Below are 27,975 nucleotides of genomic sequence, written 5' to 3'. Positions count from 1 at the left end.
AATATTATCATCAATACATACATATAAATAAAATTATACAGCCTATTTGGATTGGCTGCGCAGATTTCGATGGGACTTTTACTAGTAGATAGAGGAGGTTATTGAATAACATGTACCTTGTATCCCTAAAACTACATGGTTTCTGTAGGATTTGTGAAAAACTGAAACCGTACGAAGTAGCGGGCATCCGCTAGTTTATATCTAAAAAGCTTTTTCTCTTAACATTTTATTTATTCTCTCAGTTATTAATTTAAAATGCGAAACATATTATAGCTTGATCCATCATTCACAATACACCATTATCATTTTATTTTGTGAAAAAATAAACGTCGTCGATCCAATGGTCACTGTACGCCTACGTACTAGTATTGTAAAGTCAATTTAAGTCCTGAATCGACCTACGAAATTGCCCTTTCATCCACAGTTTTAAAATTTGACTATTCAACGATCACTTTCAGATTTTAATGATGATCGGGACCGACGGCTTAACGAGCTCTCAGAGGCACATAAGGCCAGAATTTAAACTGAAAACTTAGAAGAAAAAAAGTATTTTATAGCCCGACCCAGGATTCGAACTCAGGACCTTGTTCTGAAACCAGACTGGACCAAAGAGGCAGTTAAAAAATATTATCATCATCAGCCGATGGATTATGGACTTCCACTGCTAAACAAATGCCTCTCTTGAAAACTCACAATTCCCAAAGTTGCCTACATCCAGCGGCTACCTACAAATCAGTCTAATTTTAACCGACTTCAAAAAAAGGAAGAGGTTCTTTTTTTATAATCTTACTAACGGATCCGATCAAGATTCGCTTTGACTTATGTGCACTTCTACCCTACCCTACCCCTAATACCCTTGACTCTTAAACGGGGGTTAAGGGTTGTTTTTATGGTTTTCCCGGGAAATATTCTAATTTTTCTCACCTTTTAAACCTTCCTTATACCTCCACGAACATTTAAAGACCAAGATAAGATAAGTCTGTTCAGCCGTTCTCGAGTTATAGCGAGACTAACGAACAGCAATTATTTTTTATATAATATGTCGCCGAGTGAATTATTTGAACAGTTAGCAAAATCTACGTTAATTATTGTGATAATATTAGAATCAGGTTTTCATGGAATTGGGATTTAATTATTTACTGTTTAAATAAATAAGACTGTGAAAGATTGATCACGTGACTCTTGTCTAATAACATTGCGTCCAATATGGCGGGTGACTGGTAAGCTTAACAGAGTGGAGCACTCTGCCACTCTGTAGCCTGCTGGTTGAGCAGTTCAGTGTAATCAAGTTCTTGAAATGGATAGTCGTCTTCCATTTGTTAAATAGTAATGGTGCAGTGTTAAAATAGTGATAGTGTTTTGGAACTTCAGCGGGTGAGGTATCTGTATAGTCCGGCCTTTGCATTGTTGTTTACTTGCTCGGAGCCAACACGAGCGGGGATGGGGAGCGTTTACATGTAATAAAAGGGCCCTTTAACCCAGCCAATGACGGTTGCAAGCCCGTAATCTCGCTCGTGCTTGACTACCTGCCCTACCATAGATAACTCTGGTTAACATGTGATAGTATTAGCGTACTTGATCAATATAGAAGGTAGAAATGTATTTATAGAGAAGTTATATGGTCGTTCCAGTAATGATTGATAGTGTTACTTTGTGTATCTGCCATCCTTGACAAAGCTTAGAACAATTTTAAAGCTTAGAACCTGCCCCGAGGCTTTTCCGTTATCAGAATTAGTATTTAGCCCGCTCCGCCGATATCAGAAGTGGAATATGGTCGATGCCCCGATATATATATTAGATATCTCCGGTCCACCTAGAAGGGTCGAACAAAACGGCACTTTCTTCAAACTAGATGACAAAAATATCACGTGCGAGTAATAAAACAAAGTGTAAAAAGTAAATATGAAGGTCGTTTATTACTGTATCACCGTACAGACCGCATGGCACCACGTGAAGGCACAAGTTATCACTCACAACACAACTCAACAACTATATACAAACTATTCATACAATTAAATACATTACAATAATAATATAATACTTATAAAAATGTCACAACTCGTTTCGTTGTTCAACAGTGAAAGCGAAGCTATAGCGATGCGAACGCGGTTGCGATAGAGTTTGCGTCAAAACAGTGTCGAGTGCGCGAATAAATAATATCTATTCGATTGCTGGCCAATTCAATAACTTTGACGTATGTTAAATGGTCAATTGGAGCTATTGCTAGTAATTCTTTAATTACGTGATTGAGATTATTGGTAAAAGATTATACTTTGTGGATATCATACAGTAGGTAGTTATTGCACATTTGACATGTTGATTTTTGTAAGTGTGTGCTAAATACGTCAAAGTTGGTCGTTCGAGTTTTTTTATTCAATGACAAGGCCTCAGACCCTAAAGGGGTTGCAAGAACAGGGGGATAACGTCATACCCCCGCCCAACTTCATCGGGAGATGACCCACACATTACTGTTACCGAATCGAATAGCTACATACCTGCAGAGCTATTCTCTAACGGTATACTACTATAGCTTGGCAACTTCGTTCGTAACACTACCGATGGTCCGCGCGGGCCGTGGGGCGTGTAGCAATGAATCAAAAAGCCACGACTGATGCACCTCACTTCCCCGCACGCACGATTTCACACCCGCGCAGTCTTTCCCCCCGTCGCCCGCATATCATCAATGAACTTGCCAGACTATAATACATACTCTGGCACTTTCGATCATTATGCTCGGACACAAAAGATTTAAAAATGAAAGACACAAATCAAATTAGTTTTTTGTAAATCTTTTTAACAACAAAAAAATAATCGACTTCTATTGATCAATTTGAAGGCGGTAATATGCCACATAGGCTCTTAAAGTTTATTTTCCTTTCCACACCACCACCGCACCGCCTTCAAACTGATCAATAGAAAGGACATAGGTACGATGTTATTTTTCGCTTTTTTAGAGTAAAGCATATTTGGCATATTAGTCGGGTAAAACTTTTTTTTTTTTAAATATTATTCTATTATTGTAGTGATGCAAATTAAAACGCAACCGACGACGCCTTGAGTAACACATTCGCATAAAGCGTCGTATTCATTAGTATACATTTTAAATAACGTACTTTTCATTATACACAAATATCTTGCTGTTTTTAGTGTCCAAAAAGCTTTTTACTACATACAGACATATTCATCTTTGTTTTTCGGCAATGAAGCTAAAAAAAATAAAACACACGTGTGTATAACAAATAACCACCATTAGGTGTTAAATTTCACTAATTTGTGTTTGAATTTCTATTTCACTACGAACAACAAACATGTTCAATACATCTGTTTATTGATCAATTTGCCAACTAATGAATACGAGGCTTAATCAACAATGATAATAATTACATTTATAAAATTAAATTAATCAACTTAAGTAAGTAATACCGTCTCGGATACATTAACAAATACACGTGTACAAGCTGACAGTCCACCTGATGGTCAGTGGTGAGCCATCTCTTCAAGCTAGGAAGACATCCTATGCCCCAATCTGCCCCCATCTTGATGCATAGGTGTTAAATCTCATGTTCGACTGTTACTTCACCGACAACCATACCAGTCAAATCTAGTGCCGTGCGAGAAGGAATTGTACAATTCATTATAGAGCCCACTCTAGTTAAAAGCACTATGCACGCCGCTGGACTCTTACTGTATATGACGAAGACATCTATTATGCATCTCTTCCTAGTGCACGAAATATGACCTTAACTGGCTGTGTATTATATGTATTAAATTAATCACAAATAACAAAAAATTATAGCCATTATAAAGAAGTGTTATTATTTGGACCTAAAAATAATTAAATTATTAAACCCTAGAACAATAAAATAATAATAAGTGTCGGGTCGTACAAAATTATCACTTTATTACATTAAAATACTACGAATAAATTAACTATAACCTTAAATTAAACATTAAATTAATAAAAAAATATATCATGTTATTGACTGTTCAAATATTTTCAAAATAAAACTTGGTTCAAATGAAATTATTCAAACTTAAACTTAGCGCACATGACCGATTTTTAAAAAGTTATTTATTAATTCATAAGAATATTTGAATAATCCTATTAAAAATAAGGACATCAGTCATCTCCAAAACATTGCTGTGATTTAAATATGTAATTTATACTTGAATTATTCTAAAAATTGCGTTAGGGTCAACGCAGACCTAGCGGCATTACACACTTCATGTACCGAATGTGGAGTCACCACACTCAGAGAAAAATTAATTTTCATAAAAGCATTTATGGAAACCTACTTAAAACAAATGAATTTAACATAACAAAAATTAAAATAATTATTTGAAATGCATTCTTACAAATTTCTAAGCAGGCACTGCCTACATGTTTAAGCGGTGATTTAATAACAATGAAATACCGAAATTTGTCGTAGGTCTACGCTGACCCTTAAGCCACTTTGGCACAAAAACTAACTAACAACATTTGCAAATAAACTATTATTACTTAGAATTCATTTAAAAACGTAAACATATTTTGTGATGATCATTACTATTTTTGAAATAGCAAAATTCCATTGGTAACAATATTACACGGTATTTAGCCTTTAGAAATTTGGACGTAACATTTTAAGTACCATCGTAAAATACATATTAGTAATTTACAGTATCTAAAAATTATAATACACAATAAAGATGCATACATATTGGATTGTGTAAGAAATGTTTGCTTTAATTTGGACATTCTGTGGTGTACATGCACCCAAAAAAATGCCTTGAATTCATAGAAACATGAAAAGCTTGCCATGTTATAAATAATATTACGACTAAAACTTTTTTTGTCATATATCTCACTACACTTTAATATAAAGAGCATACAAACGTACGGTAAAACAGTTTTCAAGTAGCAATAAACAAATTGTTGTACATGGACATATCATATTTATATCTCTATTCTATCTATTTCATCAAAAGAAAATAATTTTCATTTTGCCGGATATAGTCATGACATATTGATAAAATGCCACATGCTGAGTTATTCGCTAACTCAGTGTCCTTCAGAATAAAACCAGCCTAACCTGCTAGACTTAAGAGCGTTTTACAAAACAACTTCATTGAGTAAAGCATTTGAGAAATAAACGTGTGGTTCTCGGGACGGACGAAAGTGTGATAGACTGTTATTTTACAAAAAATGTAATGTGCGCTACGCTGAAACTATCTATAAAAATGTATTTGTTTTTTAAATTCTAAAACTGACTTTTATCACAAAAAGTAATTGGTGGTATCGTTAATAACGAAAACTTTTCAATATTATTATAATCTTACGCCAGCGATTTCAAATTTAAAATAAGTACGCAAGTATTGCACGTACTTGTTTATTCAAGTTACATACCAAATTTTTGGTAATATTTGTACACAATTTGGTGTTCATATATAAAACGCGGTAAGTATGTACGCGTGTACGTATGACAGACATAAGTACACGTACGAATTTCATTTATTATCATCAATCTGAGTCACTTTTGTATCGAATTTTGACTGAATCGAAAAACTCGAAAAACTGTATCTTAATACATCAATTTTTGAAAATTCGTAGTTCTTTGTAGTGTGTGTGTGATACCAAACTACTTGTAAAATTTACATACAAAGTGTATTCCACATTATCAAAACGTCTATGTATGTATGCAATGGTATATTTTATACTATTAGATATGGCTACAAAATCTCCACGACAAGAGATTTTTTAACTGCTCCACTGAGCGCATACATGCGAAATCTTGTGTTTACGTATATTTTATATTTATTAACATTTAGATTTACTGAACAGACAACTCGACATTGTAAACAATATTTAGGTATTATTTGTATAAATTATTTTCGTTCTTTAATATGGCTAAATTAAATTAGCCAGACAGTTAGCTATTTTACTCCGTTAGCCTCAGTTTTGAGGCGCATGTTTGATGCAAGATATAAACATGTACAAAAGTCGTTCTTGTGTGAACATGTATGAATGCACTAGCGGTTCTCGTCTACATATATGGTGTATGGTACCATGGGTTGTGGCTACGCCATGGCGGAGGCGGGGTGGTAGGTGATGACGTTGTGCGCGTGCGTGAAGGGCGGCGCGGCGGGCTCGTGCGCCGGCGACGTGGCGGGCGACGGCGCCGGCAGCTGCAGCGCCTTGTTCTTGCCGCCCAGGGTGCAGCGCGTGGTGGCGCCGCTCTCCACCTCCACTGTCAGCTCAGAGCCGGTCAGTCTGTGGGACATTCAATATGCATGATATTAAAACAGTCTTTGTAATTCAAAAATTCAAAAACCTCAAACACTATGTGGTAAAAAAGCCGGACTTATCCCCACCTGCTGGACTACGTACTCCTATCACAGTCTTTTTCGACTAATTGGAGGAATTTTTTAATATTGGTCATATTAAAAAAATATGCCAAATATTCTTTTATATATATAAAAAAAAATCTAAACTTCCTAATAGATGACATAAAAGATTTTTTCTAATAGATGTCATTAACCGATGTTAATATGATATACAATAAATAGTATGATAAAAATTTGAATAAAAAAAATACAACCGACTTCAAAACCTAAAAACGTACCCATTAAACTAAAAAGTGAAAAATAACATATGTTCTACCTGCTGATCAGTATGAAGGCGGTGCTAAGCCGGTGATGTATTAATTCAAGCCATGTGAGAATATCTTATAGATTTAGATTTTGCAGACAGTGTTGTTTCATGTGGTCCTGTCAGAAATGGCTTAAATTAAGACAAAACCGGCTAAGCACCGCCTTCAAACTGATTAGCAGGTAGAACATATGTTATTTTTCACTTTTTAGTTTAATGGGTACGTTTTTAGGTTTTGAAGTCGGTTGTATTTTTTTTATTAAAATTTTTATTATTTTTCCATTTTTAGTGTAAAATTTCATCTCAAACGAATACATCAGACCCCTAATGACAGTGACAACCCATCTTGGTACAAAATTCTCAGCAATACAAATTAATCAAGCCCAAGCACAAGGTAGCTACCGTAAACCGTTAAGGGGTTCCCTTAATTGACCTTGGTCTTCATCATCAGAACCCTAATAACAGACACAACTCATCTAGGTAGAAAGTTCTCAGCAATACGAATTAATCAAGGCCAAACACAAGGTAGTTACTGTAAACTGTTAAGGAGTTCCCTTAATTGTCCTTGGTCTTCATCACCAAACCCCTAAATTACAGTCACAACCTATCTATGTGGAAAGTTCTCATTAATACAAATTAATCAAGCCCAAACACAAGGTAACTGCTGTAAATCGCCGAGGAGTTCCCTCGTCTGTTTTATGGCTCCATCATCAGATCAATTTTAAACCTTCATGAACTTGTAGTGCTTAAAAGTACTAAATGGAAAAGTATACGAACACACTAGACACCCATACAATTTTCGAAAGTTCCCCTCAATTTCTCCAGGATCCCATCATCAGATCTTGACATGATGGCAATGGGACCAAATGGGGACTATACCGTTTCAAACAAAAAAAGAATTTTTTAAATCGGTCTAGGCGTCTTTGAGTAATCGGTGTACATACATAAAAAAAAAAAAATACCGACCGAATTGAGAACCTCCTCCTTTTTGAAGTCGGTTAAAAAGGCACCTTTATTTGTCCCTATGAGTCCCCTTATTTGTCTGCCTGATAACGTGATAAGCTCTTTAAACATATTATTATTAGTGTTTCCCCCATAAAGGACATGATTTATTTATGTAACTCAAATCTCGTACCAGAGAAAGATAAAGATTATATTCAAACTCGAAATCAAAATTTATTTATTTCAATTAGGCTTTGTTTACGACCACCCTTAAAACGTCAGGTTCTGTCATGATTTAATGATGATAATAATTAAAGTCGAACACTTAAAATTAAAATTACTATTGTTCCAAACGCACCTTGGTCCGAGAAGTTATACGTATTGTCGACTAATAGGGGCTAAATAAAAAAGTCACTCTCTTTCGTCGCACCTCGAAAAAAAGAAAGAGAGAGACGAGGGTAGCTTTAAATTCATACAAATAGAATCATACTCACAAATGATACCTGTGCGCCAACACGCCCACCAGCTCGCCGACCAGGTCGGGCGCGGCGCCGGGCGGGTCCGGCCTGGCGGGCACCAGTCCCACCACGAGGTCGTTCCGCGCCGACGGCACGCTGATCACCACCAGCTGCGCCTCGCCGCTCATCACGCGGATAGCGCCCACCTGCACCAATTCACTTAAGTTGAAACATTGCTTAAAAAACCGTGTTTACTAAAAAAATAAATAATTGAAATAGTAGTTATTTATTGCTGAAAACTGAAACAATAGTTTATATTACGAGTATACAGAATATGAGCAAGAGTTTTAAACCTTGCTTATTGAAAAAAGAAACATGCCAACTAAATTGGGGTCGACAAGTCGAAGGAGGGTGAAACCCCTGGGTCAAGCTACTAGGAGATTTTCGGTTTCCCGGATCGCTGGTAGTTGTGCTCCGTGGGATAGAGCCACCACGTTGAAACGTCTCTCCTAAACGAAGGAAGTGAAAAGTCCCTGCTCATCACCAGGTTTAAAAAAGAGTGCTCAAAGTATTTCGATTCTTCAACGAGGCTCGGCTTATATAGGTGCGGATAACTCATTTGTGCGAGGCAGTCAGTTACGGCAGCCGAAGTCTTCGTTGTTATTTGTTATAATGATCATGGTATTATAATTGAGCGGCTTGAAGGAGCCGGCGTCCAGCGTGTAGATGGCCGTGTCGGTGACGAGCAGGCAGCGCTCCGCCAGCTTGTTGTACCGGTCGAACTAGTGCATGCACGAGACGGTTTGGTACATAACGGGAGTCACCTCAGTGATGGGCGTGGGCTTCTTGAGCGGCTTGAAGGAGCCGGCGTCCAGCTTGTAGATGGCCGTGTCGGTGACGAGCAGGCAGCGCTCCGCCAGCTTGTTGTACCGGTTGAACTTGTGCACCTTGCACGAGAACAGCGCCTTGCCCACGTTCTGCGACCGGTGCAGGCTCGACATCGCGGACTGGTACGATGCTGGAATTGTGATTTAAAATATCAGAAATAATGGAAATGAAACGCCCTATGGTGGATTACCTGGCGCAGAACTGTGGTCTGATGCTGGTCCAAGGATTTTATAATTTCTAAATTGACTCAGGTATCAGCGGGTGGCACGCAGCGGCTATTTACCCTTCCGGCAAAGACGTAGCGGTAGCGTTTCGGTACAGTACCTCGTGGAAACCGTCGGTTGTTTGGGTAGAATAAACTTGGATAAGCCCACTTCCATCATAGACTGCATTGTCACTTACCATCAGATGAGATTTCAAATGAATAAAATACGCCAATTTTCTTACATGACATTACTTTTATATCATGTCATGTCATGTAAGAAGTGTGTAGTGTGTTTTGACTAAATATTTTCGAAACAGTAGGCCTAAGATGCGACCAACGAGTCCAACGATTTTAATTGTGAAGAGAAATAGACAAATATGAATCAACATTTGTCAGTTTCATGTCACGAGACTTGTTGGTTGCATGCATCTACAGGAATCTATTACTCTTTATTGGCACCGCCTACGAATCAACCAATCGGTACTCACCAGCCTTGTCGTTATAGGAGTTGATGGCGAGGTAGTCTCCCTTCCACAGCCTGGCCGCGCCCCACTGGCTCCTGCGCGACTTGAGCGCGCTCGCGGCGGATATCTTGAGCTTGAGCTGCGGCCACTGCTCGCGCGGGATGGGCTTAAGCGTGAGGTAGGCGCGCCAGCGGCGGTACGCGCCCTGCAGCAGGGCCACGGCCACGCGGCGCGGCGCGGGCGGCCAGCGCTTGACGACTCCGCGGTGCCTCTGCAACTCCGTCTGCAGCTCCACAATGTAGCGACGGAAGCGGTAACGTCTGGAATGGAAAGTATTCAAATATAGGTTCTTAATCAGCATATTGTTACGTACTTCTTAAAAAGTGCATGCAGCGCTTATTATTCGTTGGAAACGCAGGTGCCATGACGATAGTCCAAACGACCTATAACTAATCCTAACTTTCGGAATCCTCTCCCGCGCGACACAGGGATGTAAGGTTATAATGACTGCTGAGCGAGAAAGGAGCGAGTTCAGTTTCTTTTCTTCAGTAATATGGCAAGCGAAGCCAAGTTTTCTTTAGTATTAACGAGCGCACACAGTGCGAATTTGTTGATGTTTACGAGTAGATGCTCACAGCACCGCTGGTGAAGCAATATGTTGTCAGTCCAAGATGGCGCAAGGTTCCAGTAATGGACGCCGCTCGGAATTGAATGACAAATGACAAGTTTTGTTGATACTGGCAAACTATCTGTTGATACTGGCAAGATCGATCACTCCTGGACTAGCACAACTCACTTCCAAGCGTTGAAGATGACGAGCGCGGCCTTCATCTTCCTGTAGCGCATGCGCGCGACGGTGCCGCGCCACAGCTTCTGCAGCAGCGTCACGATGGACGGGATGAGCTCGGCGCGCGACGCCTCCAGGCTGTGCACCGTCCGCGCGCTCCTGGACAACAACAACGGTTACATCTATGCTTAAACTGAAAACAATCTGCTAAAACAAGCAAAACTTCGACATTCTCAATCACAAAAACTTTGAAGCTCAAGTATATCCCCTATCTACAATAATTCATATTCATCATACGGTTTTAAAAGACTCCCAAATAAATCTAGATCATGTTGTGAACGTGTTGAAGTAACTTGCGCGTATTGAACATGGGTTATGTTTATAGCTCATGGGCGAACATTGGCAATGTCCACAAAACTTATGTTTGTCTAAATGTTGATAGTTGATATTTGATGAAAGCTCTGTTACACTTAACAAAAACCCGTTGAATATTGAAGGTTCCGTTATCGTGGAATGCTAAGGTATGCTTGTGTTGGAAACGGTACATAGAAGTGCCTGATGATGGCTGTATCATGCGGATGGATTGGACCAGTTGGAGAGAACTTATTTCGGTTCTATCCACCTCTAAGTGTTAAAGTATCTAAAGACAATGTGGCACAATAATCTCACCCAGGTCTCAGCTGAAAATCAGCGCTGGGCATTGCTTTTCTGCGATGAACGGCTTATGCTGAGCTGTAAACCCTTTTTGTTTGGTGTCATAGACAGACATATAATAGGATAGGACGTACTGTTTGTGACAAAAAATGAATAAAGTTATTTTCTTTCTCTCACCTGATGAACAGCTTAGTATGTCCGAACTGCACATCCGTGAGCTGCAGGTCCCGCAGCAGCACCATGACGGCATCCTTGTCGCTGGCGCCGCGGAAGTTGGGCCACGTGTACTGCGACAGCATCTTGTAGCGCTTGAGGAAGCGGTCGTAGCGCTGGCGGGACGCGAAGCCCGCGCGCCGCACGCGCACGTTCTCCACCAGCCCCAGGTATGCCACTTGGTGCCGGACCTCGTAAAGCGACCAATAGCTATTTGTAATTGTATATACCCATCATCATTAGATCAGCAGATGGATGTCCACTGCGGGACATAGGCCTTTTTGTAGAGACTTCCAAACATCACAATCCTGAGCCGCCTGCATCTAGCGAATCCCTGCGACTCGCTTGATGTCGTCAGTCCACCTGGTGGGGGATCGACCAACCCACTGCGCACTCTATTCCAGTACCTTGCAACCCCCACGACCATCGGCTCGGCATCGGCATCTCCGATACATCCTCTACCTACCTCCCATACAAACTATATTTGCGAATATATTGAAAGTGCGTAAACCCTTATATTATTGGGTATGACTTAAGGCATCATTTTGTCGTTGACATCCAGTCGACTCACACGAAGCGTTTCGCATCAACGTTTCTAATCAGAAACTGTCCTTCCTAACACTTATAACTTGCTCAACTTCAAGGCAAGAATGAATAGGCATCTTCTAGACAAGCACTCTCCAACCTAACTTTTCACATAAAGGGAAACAAAACAGAAGTAGGTGTTGACACTCACGAGCTGGTCGTCCCAGTGCGCGGACGTCTGCATGGGGTTGGGCTTGACGCAGCGCACGTAGAAGGGCTCCTTGCTGGTGAGCCCCGCCACCAGCGCCGACATGGAGTTGCGGAACAGCGTCGCTGCTGACGGCGGCCGCTTTGACGTCTGCATGTACACAATTCATCGATATATTCATAGCCACAGCAATAGATTCATGATAAACGTATCAAAAACGCTTGCTCTCTTGTACTGTGCGGGAGAGGACTCAGTGATGTCTATTAAGTCATACATCATAAAGAAATCTCCTGTAATGCGCTGTGCAAACCACATAGCCTTCGCCGTCGACAGCCACTGCAGCCTTGGCGCAGGCGATGACTCTCTGTGTACTATTCAAGTCTAGTCTACTGAGACTGGTAACGAAAAGCTACTTTTCGTAAATGCAATCCCTTTATTGCGCGAGCTAGGACTTAATGTAGTCTATTGAGGCTGATAACATGGAAACTCTTCTGAATTTATTCCAGAAACCGAGACCTCAACCGCGCAGTACAGTCCACCCGTCCCCGTATCGTGCGGGAGATGACTCCATGTTATCTATTGAGGCGTGTAACTGGAAGATACCTTCTGTATATGCGCGCCGCCCTCCGGCCACATGGCAGCGAGCGAGGCGTTGCGCGACGCGTGCAGCAGCCGCTTGAGGTCCTGCCAAAGCGAGTCCTTGTTCTTGTCCATGAAGCCTGTGATGGCGTACGTGACGTCACCCGCGTAGTGACTGCAACCGAACGATATAATACTTAGTCCCTTCACATTCTTGTACTCGTAATAGTAAATCATCAGGCTTTTTAAAGCTATATATTAGGCTACACTAAAGCTGCTTTAGTTTACAAATATCTGTTTGTCCTGTATACCTACTTATTCAGCCAAAAACAATCATTCATCATAAAACAGAAGATTCCCTCACGTGACTCTGAAGTCGACGCCGTGCTTGAGCTTCTTGTCGGTGGGCGACAGCTGGCGCGACGTGTAGTGCTTGTGTGCGCTCAGCCGCTTGTCCATCGCCTCCAGCAGCTGCGTGTCCGATATCTGTGAAGATACCAATCTCATATTTATTTAAAGCAAACGCCCTTTATGTTGAAGTACGTCTTAAGCGGTCGCTAAGTATACGAACCTCCCTTATAAGAAGGCCCAAGGCACATCTGGAACGAGCTATGTTCGAAATAACACTGGGTGATCGAATCAGAAATAAGAAAATACGTAGAAGAACCAGAGTCGCTGACATAGCTCACCGAATCGTATTGGGCTGAGCACATCGTTCGAAGAGCCGATGGAAGTTGGGGTCACAAGATACTGAAAGCCCTTTCAGTATCTTGTGACCCCAACGTTTGTGTATACCGGAAAGCGTAGTGTTGGTCACCCCCTCATCAAGTGGACAGAGGACATCAAGCGAGTGGCAGGGAGTTGTTGGATGCAGGCGACTTAGGTTCGTGGTGTTAGGAACTCCCTACAAAAGGCCTATGTCCTGCAGTGGACGTCTATCTTCTGATATATGATAATGATGATGATGATGAACGGTGCATTAGACGTGTTGTATACACTTCCATTCCATTCCATACAAAAGAATTTTCAATAACTTTATTGTTCTATGTTTGATCCCGGAAATATAAATATGATGCCGATGAAGATTACTCTAAGTTATCTTTATACACACCTTGGTAGGGTTGAGACAGGCCTCGTCCATGATGGCGATGATGCCCTGGTGCGGCGCGTCCACCAGCTCGCAGATGACGCGGTTGTTGAAGTACTGCACCGGCGTCCACTGGATGCCCTCGCGCGCGTACTCCTCTTGCTCCTGCTTCAACACCAGCTCTGTACAACAGAGGTCACAGAACATTTAAAGTCAAAGCAACTAAGAGAGATGAATATCTTAACATTCCATGGATTCACCGACTAAGAGAAAAGCAGAGCAAAGGACTTGTGACACAGGTAAAGGCTTAACTAGCTCATATTCATAACATGTCAACTCTGTTCGTGCTGTTCTCTCTGCCTAGCCCTTGGTATGATCCTATTCAAACATGTAGAGGATGCCATAAGAATGTTTTTTAAAATATTTTATGCTCAATTTTTCATTTATTGAAAAGTTGGAAGTGCATGCCCCGGACCGGATTCAAACCCACACCCTCCGAAATCTAAGGCAGAGGTCATATCCACTGGGCTATCAAGGCTTTTGCCCAATTTTTGGCCAAATATAGTATGATTTGCAAAGCACAAGGATTTACAACGGCATTAAAGAGTAAGATCAACAGCATAAACTCAAGACTCACCGATGAAGAGCTGCTGCAGCTTCTCGTTGCAGTAGTTGATGCAGAACTGCTCGAAGCTGTTGGTGTCGAAGATCTCGAAGCCGTAGATGTCCAGCACGCCGATCAGCGAGCTGCGGTACGAGTTCTGCGGCGACTCGATCGCTTTGTTGATCTACAACAAGTGATCACAGTGACAGTGTGCGATGGCGCCTTGTGGATTTAAAAAAACGAGTGATTTTTAGACCACACAAATGAAATTAAATATCTTTCAAAAATAAAAAAACAAAGCTCATCTATGAGCATCAGGTATAACAAGCATGAAACAGTTTCTCAAAGAGTACAAAAGGGGATTGTTTCAAAGTGTTTAGCACGCCATCTACTGGTAGTTTAAAATAACAAACACTGTTTCACTATGCCAGTAGATGGCAGTACTATCTTACAAGCCTCTTTAACTCGTTACAGATCACAATTTTTACGATCGCTTTCGACGAATCGCTTTGCCAAAAAATGGGAATTTAAAAGTAATTAAAAATTAATTTTAAGAGTGTTAATTGGTACCGTATGCTGCGAGCTACTAGGTACGGATGGAGTAATCGGAAAGTCTAACAGCTTGCAGCGCCTACTGCGACACGCCCATCTTCACGGGCCCCCTACTAACGTACCTGCTGCACAATCCACGTGAAGAGGCGGTCGTAGGCCGCCTTGGCGAGCGCGAGGCGCGTGTAGTGCGCGTCGGACAGGCTGTGCTCCTTGCTGACCAGGTCGCCGCCCGCCGACAGGATGCGGCCCGCCATGGCGGCCTGCAGCGCCTCCTGCGACACGCCCAGCGCGCCTACGCACGCCTTCACCGGCCCGCCCACGCTCAGGTGCCCGTCCGCTGACTCGGCGAACGTCAGCTCGCCCTGGGAAATAGGCACCATGAAAATGTTTTGCATTTGTAGTACATAATTGTTAAGTTGACTAGACCAATTTGAGTTCAATGTAGTTCATTTTTTGAAGTTTTTTGTTTTTGCCTAATGTCATGTAAGGATGTAATCTACGATAAAAATCTGTGAATTCAGGAAGTTATAGTTAATTCGTAGAATAATAGTATTAGTTCATCGCATGACTGCGCTAATCTAAAGATTCAGAGTAAAAAAATGACACAGCAAACATTTCAAGAATTCAAAAATTTTAATAAAAAAATTCAACCGACTTCCAACTCAAACTTAAACTAAAAACCAAAAAATAACATCTTACCTATGTGCTACCTTCTAATCAGTTTGAAGGCGGTGCCAACCCAGTGACATATTAATTAAAGTAGTTTTAATTAAACCCGTTTATACTACAAAATTTCTGTGGTTCTTTCAGAAACAGCTTTAATTAAAACACAACACTGGCGTTTACCAAGTTGTAAGCAAAACAAAAATGGTTTTTTGATGCTTCTAATACTTGGGATGTCACAATTATGTATGGCATTTTTTTAAAATAAATATTTAATTTTCATCATTGTGCCCTGAAATGCTTAGATGAGATTCAATGTACAAAATTCAAAATACACTATTGTTTTAGGGACAGTCTAATTTTCTTACATCCAAGTAGACCAATACCAGACGGCTAACTACGCTTAACCTGTACGCCGCAAGTCGCTGCGTTTAATTAGCTTAGGCTAATGTGGTTACCGCTCTACATTGGGTCGAGGTTAACTAAGCCGGCGCTAAGTAGCCGAACCAAGATTTGCTTACTACCCCCTAATAATAATTATACTTCAACATAATATTATAAATTCGATAAAGATTCTTTGGTACGTTATTTGGTATGGACTTTGTACACAAGGTGTTTTTTTCTAGCTTAGCAGCTAAACCAATTTAGAACAAAGACAGAGATAGATTACATCCTGGATATGACTGAATATTAATAAGTTTAACAAGAGAACAAGAGAGGTGAGTGGAAAACTAGAGAGCATTGGATTGTAGGACATCTTTACAACTAGTGAGCGCTGTAAGTTGGGTGATTTGTTAAAGCTATGATCTTCCAAATAGGAGGTCCTATACATAATTATATTCCCAATATATTGTCAATAAAACTTAGTAAGGCAAAGTTCTCAAATCGCACCCCCGTATGTATAACATTGCTGGGTACCTATGCCAAAGCACTTTTTACATCCTACATTACCTATTAACAATAAGAGTTATTTGTGCGACTAGCCTTAAGATTGTTTTTTTTTTTAAATATTTGACATATCTTTTAAATATGACCAATATTTCTGTTCCCCCAAGTAGTCTGCTTGGGAGACTTGGGAGTGTGTACGACAATAGTCCAAGTTTTCAGTACGTTGCAAATTGTAATGCTCACCAACAATATAACTCCCGCGACTATACTCCAGATATCATCGACCACTGAGGACGAGAAGCCCAAAGCACTAAAGGCGCTATTGGTGAGGCTGTAGAGCTTAGAGTCCTGTGCGGTGGTGCGCTCGTTGCCCAATATCTTGTACGACGCGCTCGAACTGAGACCGAACTTTTTGGTGTGCGCGTTGTTTGTACTGAGAAGCTGAAACGGAGAGACAAAATTAAAGGCACCCATCTAACATATCGCCATATCTTTTTAACTGCCAGTGATTAACCTATGTCTGTGGCTTAGGCTCAGGAAGTTGAGGGTTCGAATCCTGGGTCGGGTCATGGATAACATACTGAGTTTTTCTTTCTTATAAGAAATTTTCAGTAAAAATTCTCGGCCTGGAATTGGAAGTTGCTGATGTTATCTTTATTTTTATAGAGATTTATCATGCGTTAAATGTTTATGCATTTTAACATCTCATCATTCCCAATATTTTATAACGAAAAGAAAATCATAAAATCATGACAAATTAAGCCGATCCGATGTTTAAATAGAACCACTTCTATTGTGCTTTGCTGGGACAAAGAGAAAAACTTCGAGCAGATCCTAAGGCTTGGAACACGGGCATGGTATTATACGATATAGTGTTTTTCAGACAGCATGGGTACGGTGACAGTTCGTTTCACTCTTGAAAGTTTGCCGCGATTCACGATAATAGTACGTATTATTAACGTCATAAGGCAACTGTCACCGTACCCATTCTATCTGAAAAACACTTTAGTGGGCACAATTCTGACAATACCTGATAGAAGGAATGGAAGTTCCTCTCGCCGGGCTGCAGACTGACCACCCTGCTCTTCTCCAGCAGGTAGTTGCTGATGTGGCCTCCCATGGGGTCGCCCTTGTAGTCGAAGTGGATGTCCATGTACTTGCCGAAGCGCGACGAGTTGTCGTTCCTGTTGGTCTTGGCGTTGCCGAACGTCTCCAGGATTGAGTTCGACTGGATCAGCACATTTTTAACTCTGGAAAATGAGAGATCAAGTAAGGGTTTTTCATGACATTATTTTGATATCTAAATATATATAAAAACGAAATGTCATCACGAAATATCGAAAACCGCTTGAAGTAAAAAGGTGAATTTCGTAGGGAGGTCATTTAGTTAATAGACATCCACCAAAAACAGATTTTGCGACAAGTTCGGATTAAGGCGGTCTAAGGGCGGCCGAAGTCGCGGGCGCCCGCGTCTATAATCTATAATTTGTAGGAGTTTCGATGACTCTATATTTATTTAATAACCCAGTGAATTTCGTACTGCCTGAAAGTAACCAAGTGGCAATTGCCACATAAGATTACTAATTTCCTTTGCTTCCTCTAGTTTATTTTATATAGATAAACCAGGGTAGATTAAGAAATAGAATATTATCTTTTTTAAATTTTTCTTTTGGCTTTTTACATTTGCTGATAATGGTAGAAAAATACAAACAGGTTTTTTTCGATATCCCCACTTTTTTCATTACCCAGTATTTACATAATATCATCATACACATAATATTTTTGTAGCATTACCATTTCCTTCAGAAAGTAGGTTAATAGTGTAAAGAATACATTTTAATGACAGTAGTAACTAATAACACGCAGAAGCAAACAGCAACGCAAATAGATAGCGCGGCGGGCACCATCACGATTACTACTTACAAGTAAACATTTAGATTATCCGGCCGCAAGGCTAAACGTACGCAATTGTACTATTTGTATCACTTTGATACGATTACTACAACATCTTACAGTACAAGCTTACTTACAATCGTTTAACTCTTTATTACAGAGATCGTCTAGCAAAATATGAATTATATGCTTACATTTGCAGCCGAGCAGAATTGATTAATTACCATCTGAGGGGCATGGTTGCATGTTGGTTAAACACCTGAATCCACCTGTGATTACAGGTGTTAAGCCGTCTGTGCCTTTAATTTCATTGAAGTTTTTATGGCGTTCAACTACACAAACCGACATTATAAGGAAGCTCTTTACACGACGAAAACATTGATTATATAGAAATAGATTTTTATAAACGCGTTAGATCGTTGATCTTCTACTTTGACAGGTCTGAGGTTCCTAGCGTATGTTTAGTTCATCATCTTTATTATCAACTCATATTCTGCTTACTGCTGAGCTCGAGTCTCCTCTCAGAATGAGAGGGGTTAGGCCAATACTCAACCACGCTGGCCCAATGCGGATTGGCAGACTTCACACACGCAGAGAAGTAAGAAAATATCTCTGGTATGCATTTTTCCTCGATTTCCTTCACTATTTGAGTGATATTTAATTTCTTAAAATGCATACAACTGAAAAGTTAGAGGTGCATGCCCCGGACCGGATTCGGACCCACACCCTCCGGAATCGGGACAGAGGTTATATCCACAGGGCTATCACGGCTCTCAGTTATCTATCGGTATGTTTAGTTACTCATGTGAAAATATGAACCGACCTGTCGATGTACTCCCGGTGCAGCTGCATGGTGTTAGCGGCGATGTACTTCATGATGAACTTGGACGCCTCCGTCTTGCCCGAGCCCGACTCGCCAGATATCAGCACGCACGTGTCTCGGCCCTGCAACCGTATGCATCATTATCAGCCTGTTTTAGCGGCCATTATATTAGTAGGCTTCTCACCTTGTAGAGGATATGGAGCTAAGACCATCAAGCTGCTCTAATGTGGGTTGGCACGCTTAGGATGATAATTAATGATTATGATTTTGTAATGGTTACTGAGCCGTCAGACTCAGTCATCGCACGTTAAGACTCAGAAATCTTGGGATGACGGCTTGCTCTACGAGGCAGTGTCACAACATCAACTTTCCAACGCAAAAACAATACAGTTTTTTACCGGATATGCTTTGGAGAGTGAATACTCTACCATCATGTTCCTTTTTCCCCTACAACAGAATAGCAAGGCCCTGCAACCGGTGGCATAGGCAACTCTTACGTTTTGATTCCACGTTTGTAATTCATACAGCTAAAGTGTGGAATGTCCTTATTGGGTCTGTGTTTTCTGCTACCTATATACATTCAAGAGCGTATATGCATCTTTTTGGCAAGCGCCCTTCAATTTAGACTGAACCACTGCTTTCTGTCAGGCGTGATTGAAGTCAAGCGAAAGCAAAAGAAATACTACGACCACATAATTCATAGGGAATACAATATTTCCAAGTCCGAAAGTAGCAGTTACAGGGTCACAAAACAGTAATGGGCACGCCGTTGAGTCGTTCAACAAGCCATAATGCGTGTGGTCTGTGCCGTGGTCGAATTGCTGCATATTTATGTTGCCCGCGGCACGAGCGCACAATGGCCGGTCATCGGCGGCGCACAATTGTGTTGTGACAACTGATGTTATGTTATATGACGATTTCAAAACGCGCTGTGCTTTAGCACAATTGTCAAGGTCATATTATTTTTATTCAAACCATATTAATGGCGCTTCTATAGCGTCATTGGATTTGTTATTCTCTAATAATTATTACAAAACTGTGATCTATCTTCTACAAGTAATTACCAAGGGGAGTTAAAAAAAAGGATGGTAAGTACTTGTAAGCTGAACTTCAGTTATTCCCGTAGGTTGTCCCACACATCCCTGGTGCTTCTGTTACTTGAGCATTTTCTTAAGTATAAGAGTGGTAGAGTTGCCGGGGTTTGAAACCCATAAATTTTGAGGTTCTTATATGGTTACCTGCTGCCTCAGTACCCTCTGGCAGGCGTCGGCCACGGCGTATACGTGGGGCGGCACCTCGAACATCTCCCGGCCGCGGTACTGCGCCATGTGCTGCTGCCCGTAGATGTCGAGGGTCTTGTAGGGGTTCACTGACACCAGCACCTCACCGATGTATGTGTAGATTTTGTTGTGTTGGAATCTGCAACAATTACAAAGGGCTGAGTATATTATCATTTTCATTATCACCGCTGATTTTCAACAGTAATAATAAATGAAACCCAGAAGAAGTCGTAGCCTGACTGATGTTAAACCTCACTGGACGAGCAAGTCCTACAATACGCTGCTGCACCCTTTATCCTAAAGCATACTCATGTTGGTGTAACTTGAAGTTAAGGTGAAATTTCGCATCCACGTGGAAATATTGTAAAGCTGATGGCAGAAATAATACAGGCATACGAGTATTTCCGCAGACCTCTATCTCGAAACTCCCGACCCCACAAAACCTTAAAGGAGAGGAACAAGAAGTTCACAGGAGACTCCCTTGCAGCCCCTCCACGTTCACCTAGTCTTCTGGATCGACTCTTGCTGAGTTTCTGCGCTCGTCCAAACCTAACCTAACCTAACCCTACTGCGGTCTTATTCAATATCATAAATATCCGGTACTGCTGCAAATGTCGGCAGACTGACGGAAATAGATGGCAATCATGTGTTCACGGTTCTGTTATGATCTACACGTAGTTTTGATTATGTGCCGACATGCAACAGCCGGCTGGGGTCAACGGCCTCAAGGTTATGAATTTTGGCACGCAACACATGAAAAATGAAAAGAAAGTCTCATGAGTAAGTAATTGGGAAAAGCTCATGTTCTGACACAGTATTAATGGCATGACAAAAAACCCTTCAAAAGCAAAGGCTAATCTTTTAATGTGGGTAATAAGATTTTTGTGAAAAAGATTGGTCGATTCTCAGAATTTCATCCCGTGAATTTAGATTTTATACATTTTATTTTTGACTAGTAGACACCCCGCGGTTTCTCCCTCGTACTTTTCATTTGAATGGATGGAATTCCATGGAAATTTTCCCATGGAAATGAAAAGTAAAATATAGCCAATAATAGAGTGGGTTTCTTTTGGTGAAAAATCGGTCTAGTTGTTTCGGAGGCCACACATTACAAACAAACAAATGTTGCCACTTTATAATATTAGTTTTGATGAAAAAAGACACCGCAAAAATATTTTTCAGACATTTTTTGAAAAGCAAAAATGCCTAAATAGGTAAATTAGGTACAGCTTTACGTTTATCAGCCCTCAACTAATTATCAACTTATTTAAATAGTCTACCAGCTCTCTTCCTATAAATGCATGATATTCAAATAAAGGACTCTAAACTCGATTAAGCATCGAATCGAAGTCGAAAGTAAAATGTTAACATCTTTTCCTTTCCTCGATAAGCAGACCAAGCATTAGCATATCGTAAACTAGGCCGTCATAACTTCACGTATTCATTAGCATATCGACTATAAACAAACTCAATGGTCCAATTACTCGTCTACTAGATACCGCTTGCTAGTGGATTACCACCTTTATGAATAAAGATATAAAAGCTATGCGGACGAGCGACGACTCGGAATGTAGAGTCCATTGTAGTCCAAGAGAAGGTGTACAGGATTTTAATATTATATGTAACTTCTTTGATAAATTGAACGGAACAGTTTAAATTAAGAGTTAAAATTTAAAACATTGAAAATACCCGACATAAACAATAATACTCTAAGCCCCCATAAACGCACGTGCGTTTTTTTACGGACGTTAAAAAAGCGTTCAAATAGAACAAATGATGCATTCTTAAGTATGTGTTCACACGTCAGCGTTTTAAAAATATGACGCTTTTTTTCAAGCTGTGTTGCATTTTCAATATTGGGCGTTGGAAAAAGACCTTCAGGCTTACTTTAACTTTATACTATATTTGAACGCTTTTTAACGCCCGCCCGTTAAAAAAACCCTTGTGCGAATGGGGGCTGACAGAGTGGCGACGTTTTTGTCAGAAGCTCTTTAAAAAAAATTCTCAATTCGAAATGGTTTATCCCATCTTCATCGCACATACCTAGCTAAATAACCTTCTTTCTACATAAAATCCAGGAATCAAACATCTATACGTACACATGAGTATACTATAATACCCCCTTTGCGTCGAGGGTTTAAAAACGCATATAATTTTTGATGTTTTATGCTTCTTGGTTTCCCACTAGCTCTTCGACTATCGATCGATTGTCAAGTTCAAAAGCTGCGGATGACGTCACCGCATTGCCCACGCGCCACCGGCCGGAGCCGGTTTTTAGTTCAAGACCAACCGCCGTCACAGCAGAGGCTAAATACATTAAAGATCTGCTTTTTGTAAGCTTTTTAAGGTTGAGTAATAAGGATAAATATAGATGCTACCTCAACTATTAAGTATTATGTATTCCTTACCCTCACGCTGCAACCCTGCTTGCTAGCGTCACAAACAGTACTCTCTATACATTTTTGGCTTTTACATCCAAGCGATGCCTTCATGTTTAAACGCTCTGTACCATTTATTCAAGAATACTGAATAGTAAAATTTCTTCTCCTTCTCTCTTAAGGTATCATTATTAGAAATGCGCTGATTACAGTGATAGTAACGATGTAGAAATAATTCTGTTTAATCTCAGTTAATTGAAAGTTAATTAATCTTTTAACTAGCGGACGACCCCTATTTTAACCCCTTCTATTTACATTTTTGTACTTCACAAACCATTTTCTGGTACTTCATCTACCAATCTTTACATATTCAGTAACTTTAATAAAAATGAAAAATGCTACATATAAACTTTCAACCCCTATTTCATACTCTTCCGAGTTTATTTTCGCGACATACTCGTAAAGTATCATTTTACCTTAAAAGTATTAAGGTCTTAAATCGTGCCAATAGTCAGTTGAATTCGTTTAGTAGTGTCAGCGTAATGCCCGGTCAACAAAAACACGGGCAGACAGACGAAAAAAATTAAAAATATATTTCTGGCTTCAGTATCTCTTGGATAATATTCTTCAATATTTTTTTTCAAAATATCTTCAATTAGCGGACGCCCGCTACTCCGTCTACGCATACGAAGTAGCGATAGATTTCAGTTTTCTAAAATCTCGCAGGAACCTTGGAATTTTCCGGGATGAATGTGATGTGTTAATCCAGAGTAAAATCTATTTAAGTAGATTCCAAAATTTAGAAAAATCGCTTCAGTAGCTGCAGCGCAAAGGAGGAACAAACATTCACCTTTATATTAATACTAACGGACACCCGCGACTTACAGAAATCCCGCGGGAACCATGGATTTTTCCGGGATGAAAAGTAGCCTATGTGTTAAACCAGAGTAAATTCTATATCCATTCCAAATCTCAACTAAAGCGCTCCAGTAGCCGCAGCGCAAAGGATGAAAAAATACTTAATGATTTTTATATTTTAGATGTTAGCATTATACGAGTAACTCTAGTTCTTTCATAAAATGAAATTTGACTTTCCAAAACAGTCCCGAATTGTTACCCAAAGAGCAATGTTACTTAAGGCCCTAGTCAACACTTGGTTGCCGCGCCTGTGCGGTGTGCTATGACACAAGTGTGGTTATCCTTAGAGTGATGGCAGCGGTGAATCATAGCGCGAATGATAATAACAACTATACTAAGGATGAATCATTTCGTTGAATATTCTTCATTGAAATTAGAATTAGGTGAACAACACGCAATAGTCCACACTAATATATAAATGCAAAAGTCCGTCTGTCTATAAAATTATCATTGTTCTATAACCTTTTAACGGCTAAGCCGCTTGGATTAACATGACTACTACTAAACGATAAGGCTGCCTTTGTACTATTCGCTCTATATTATATTGTTCCTATGATTTATGTAGTTTGTGGTGCACGACCATGTAGCAGAACATATATACTCGTATGCTACGCTAAGTCCATAGTTCCTGCGAGATTTCTGAAAAATAGTATTTCATGAGAAAGGAGTTTGCGGTAGTATTAAAAATAAAATAGGGTGAGATTGCTTCTTTTCCGAAGCCGGTAGCCCAGTCATTATACGAGTCAGAACACTATAGGATTTTAGTCGGTTCAAGTCCGACATAACCTTCTTGCCTCCCGAGAAAATAGATGTTATCTAATCAGTGGTATTGTTAGTAATTGAAACTGACAATTGCTGGCAATTACAGATAGGTATTCATAAGTACGCTGAGGTATTACCATGTAGGTGCTTATGATTTAATAAAAGAGCTGTAAACTGTATGTATAGTCAGATTCTCAGTATCTTTTTTCAGGGTCCGAGAGTAGTCGACATTTTTGGGTAGGTGCCTAGTATTTGAAGCAAGCTGAAACTCTCATCAAATCTATGCTAATATTATAAAAAAGTAACTCTGTCTGTCACCTTTTCACGCACCGTTTTGGATGAAACTTAGTATAGAGATAAATTGGACCATGGGGCAGAACACAGGCTACTTTTTTAACTACCGGGAAAATTCACGGTTCCTGTAGGATTTGCAAAAAACAGAATTTCACGCGAACGGAATCGCAGTCGTCCGTTAATGTAAACAATCTAAGACTGTTTAGGCCGTACTCATATCACATTAAAGTAACTACATAGTCCAGAAATCCATCGAAAAACAACTCTCCAACGACATACCGGCAATTATCTACCTAGCGGATGCCCGCAACTCTTTGCCTACCTACTCGTAGAATGCTTTCATGAAAGAAGTCCCGTGGCCAAAAGCTGAACTATAATTGACACTTTACACAAATGACGACAAGACCGCTATTACCAAATGAAAAGGACTTTAGTTTTCATTTACTTGGGTTAGGTATTTGCATAGCTAGGTACCTCTTAACAACAGGTGACTTAATATAACAAGGTAAATAATATTCTTAGGTTTTAAGTATGTTATCAGCTATCAGATAAAAGGCAATACAATATGATAACACAGTGTATTGCAGATAAACACGGATAATGGTTATAGTGTTATCTTTGTATGACCATTCTACTTCTTGTCCACCCAGTACTTACTTGTTGAATCATCACATTGTGTTAATATGTATGACTTCATCAATAAATATTTAAGTTACATAATTGTTTTTTTTTGATATAATAAACAAGACATATCTGTTCTAAATGTTAATGTACATTTCAGAAGGATTGAAAATAAACACCATAACATTCGAGCGAGGGATGATAATTAGTATCACAGATGTTAATAATAATGTTGGACAGAGAAGAACCGACAACCGAGTGTTCTCTGAGTTATAGCGGTGTAGAACTATTTAATTCCGGGCTGTTAATAAGAATTTATTTTAAGAAAGAAAGTTAATTATACATATGTATAATAACCATGCTCAAACCCAAGATTTCATTATCTGAATTACAGAAACCAGCAGAATTCTTTACTATCTTTGACGTAAGCTACTAGACATTATACGAAGCTGAGATTTTATGTAACACAATATGTCATCCGTTTCCTACTGGTGGATATCATACAGATAGATTAGATACAGATTTCTCAATTGATTTAATGTTTTTTTTTAAAATAGATTGATAATAAAGACCGAAATAGACCAGCAAGAGGGTTGAGTTATGATGATTTCTAGTGATTAGGTAGGTGCTTACTTAAAAAAAAATGTGATATGTAAAATTATTTTCCGATCCACTATTAGGTAAATCATCATTATCAGCCTCTTTTAATAACCCATTAACCCACTTTCAGGAATCTCTCTTTACAGAGCTTGGACCACCATTACGCTGCCCCAATGTAGGTTTGGGGGCTTATTGAAAAATATATTTCGAGTATTTAGCGTTCCCTATTAGATATCAATGATTAAATGTTAATGACCCGGACCGGCTCTCCGAGGCACAGAAGTATACACTACCAATTTCACAGCTCCGGGCTAATAATTACTGAAAAATTTTTTAGAAGAAAAAAGCTGAGCATATCATAGCCTGGCGCAAGACTTGAACCTTAGGTAGGTAGGTACCATCCATTATTTCGACATGCCCAGTCTATACACCGTAACGTAAGGTCGGATAACTCTCGGTGACATTGCAAGGGCCAGCCGCTAGACGTCCTCGAGCGGTCCTGTTTAGGCGCTGTGTACACGTGCGAGCACTGATGGCACGCTTTCTAACATATGGAGGTCGCACTGTTAGGATTAGGTTTTAGTGACCTCTGTGACGCAGTTGTTGTAATATTTGGCATGAATGGGAGGTTTAAAGTTCGTTAAGGAATTTACAACTTTCGATCAATCGATTGGATCAAATTTTCTTTAGTACAAAACACAAAGTTCCCATACTTGTATGCCACATCTTATGTCACAGCTTGCTAAAGATAAACGCACAGAATTCCGTTCATATTACGTAAAGAGATGTTATAAAAAGCACGAGACAAGAACACTGGATATTTGGATTCAAATTACAGCACAAAGTCATTTCACTTTCAATTCAATGGATTAGGAAAAAGTCGTGAGAAAGGAAAGGCAAAAATGTAATGGTTGTTTCAAAACATTCAAATACTTACCGTATACGCGTGAGTGAAAATACAGAAATAGCCTTTTGCAGATAATGTTGTATCATAGAACGAGTTATTAAAGAAACAGAATTAGAACAGTGAGTTTTCGTTATTGGTTGTAAACCCCAAAAATTTTGTAAAGGCAAAATTGAGCAAGCTTTCAAAATCCACACATTCAAATGCGCGTGAGTAAAAATACAGAAATAGCCCTTATGCGATGCTTATGCGTCCAAGAAGGAATAATTATGCAAGAGACAAAAATAGGTCTGTGTCTTTTGGCTTTCAGTCGTAAAATCCTGAATGCCTGTCTTCTTAATTGAGTTGTGATATAAAAACTTGAAAATACAATTTTGTAAATAAAAATACGTTTCACTCAAACCACAGATAAAGTGCTAAAGCTGAGCGTTTTATTTTCACTACTCATGCTTTTAAAATCTTTGTATTAAAAGGCTTTTAACGGTTTTTGTTATGCTAGATGAAAGCCATAATAAAACTAGGTACTTAATAACGCTTTTATTTATCCCCGAGCCCGATGCGAAAGAGGAATGTAAAATGTTTAAGTTTACGTGTGCCTCTCCCTTCGCATCGCAACTTCTAAATGACGTGATAGATCTTCTATTTTAATAGAAACTATATAGAAGAATAGACAGGCTGTGTACGATAAAAAAATTGATTGCAAGACATTGCAAAACTTACTGAGTTGATTTTGTTTTTTAACTGTTTTTCTATCAATTCGAGGAAGTTATAGACCTCGCCCCGGAAAGCGCAGTGTTGGTCGACCCCCACTAGACCCCGACGACATCAACTGGTTTGCAGAAAACCGCTGAATGATGACGGCTAGAGACCAAAGTATTTGGAATTCCATCCAAGAGGCCTATGATGATGAAATTAATATGTTTTTCTCAGTACATCCGAAGCACCATGGCAATAAAGTCACTGGCGTATAGTGAAATAAATCGTAACATTCTTCGAGGGACACTCATCTGTCCCATTACGGTTATTAATAGTCTGCTGACCTTAATATTTGTTTCATAATACAGACTCTGGACTCCAGCGTCTCGGTATATGATTGAGCGTCTGTTAATTTGGTTGCATGATGAATTCTACAGAATCCCGTGCCCGAGGCTATGGCA

General features: G+C 39.8%; 1 protein-coding gene across 1 annotated transcript in view; it reads right to left on the bottom strand.

Moving 5' to 3' along the window:
* Nucleotides 1-1,890: 1,890 nt before the first annotated feature.
* LOC112053284 (unconventional myosin ID) overlaps nucleotides 1,891-27,975 on the bottom strand; it is a 39,947-nt gene continuing 13,862 nt past the window's right edge. The window contains exons 2-17 of the mRNA XM_052885289.1: nucleotides 20,300-20,480; nucleotides 19,062-19,183; nucleotides 17,376-17,595; nucleotides 16,589-16,786; nucleotides 14,917-15,156; nucleotides 14,276-14,426; nucleotides 13,663-13,820; nucleotides 12,916-13,037; nucleotides 12,576-12,726; nucleotides 11,976-12,122; nucleotides 11,204-11,430; nucleotides 10,382-10,531; nucleotides 9,610-9,905; nucleotides 8,853-9,046; nucleotides 8,065-8,234; nucleotides 1,891-6,250 (exon numbers count right to left, since the gene is read on the bottom strand). Of these exons, the coding sequence (XP_052741249.1) occupies nucleotides 6,058-6,250; nucleotides 8,065-8,234; nucleotides 8,853-9,046; nucleotides 9,610-9,905; nucleotides 10,382-10,531; nucleotides 11,204-11,430; nucleotides 11,976-12,122; nucleotides 12,576-12,726; nucleotides 12,916-13,037; nucleotides 13,663-13,820; nucleotides 14,276-14,426; nucleotides 14,917-15,156; nucleotides 16,589-16,786; nucleotides 17,376-17,595; nucleotides 19,062-19,183; nucleotides 20,300-20,480 (2,920 nt within the window). The 3' untranslated portion in view covers nucleotides 1,891-6,057. The remainder of the gene's footprint in view (nucleotides 6,251-8,064; nucleotides 8,235-8,852; nucleotides 9,047-9,609; nucleotides 9,906-10,381; nucleotides 10,532-11,203; nucleotides 11,431-11,975; nucleotides 12,123-12,575; nucleotides 12,727-12,915; nucleotides 13,038-13,662; nucleotides 13,821-14,275; nucleotides 14,427-14,916; nucleotides 15,157-16,588; nucleotides 16,787-17,375; nucleotides 17,596-19,061; nucleotides 19,184-20,299; nucleotides 20,481-27,975) is intronic.

Source organism: Bicyclus anynana, chromosome 14 (assembly GCF_947172395.1).
Source record: "Bicyclus anynana chromosome 14, ilBicAnyn1.1, whole genome shotgun sequence".
NCBI classification, from domain to species: domain Eukaryota; kingdom Metazoa; phylum Arthropoda; class Insecta; order Lepidoptera; family Nymphalidae; genus Bicyclus; species Bicyclus anynana.
This window is presented reverse-complemented; position numbering and strand designations above follow the sequence as displayed.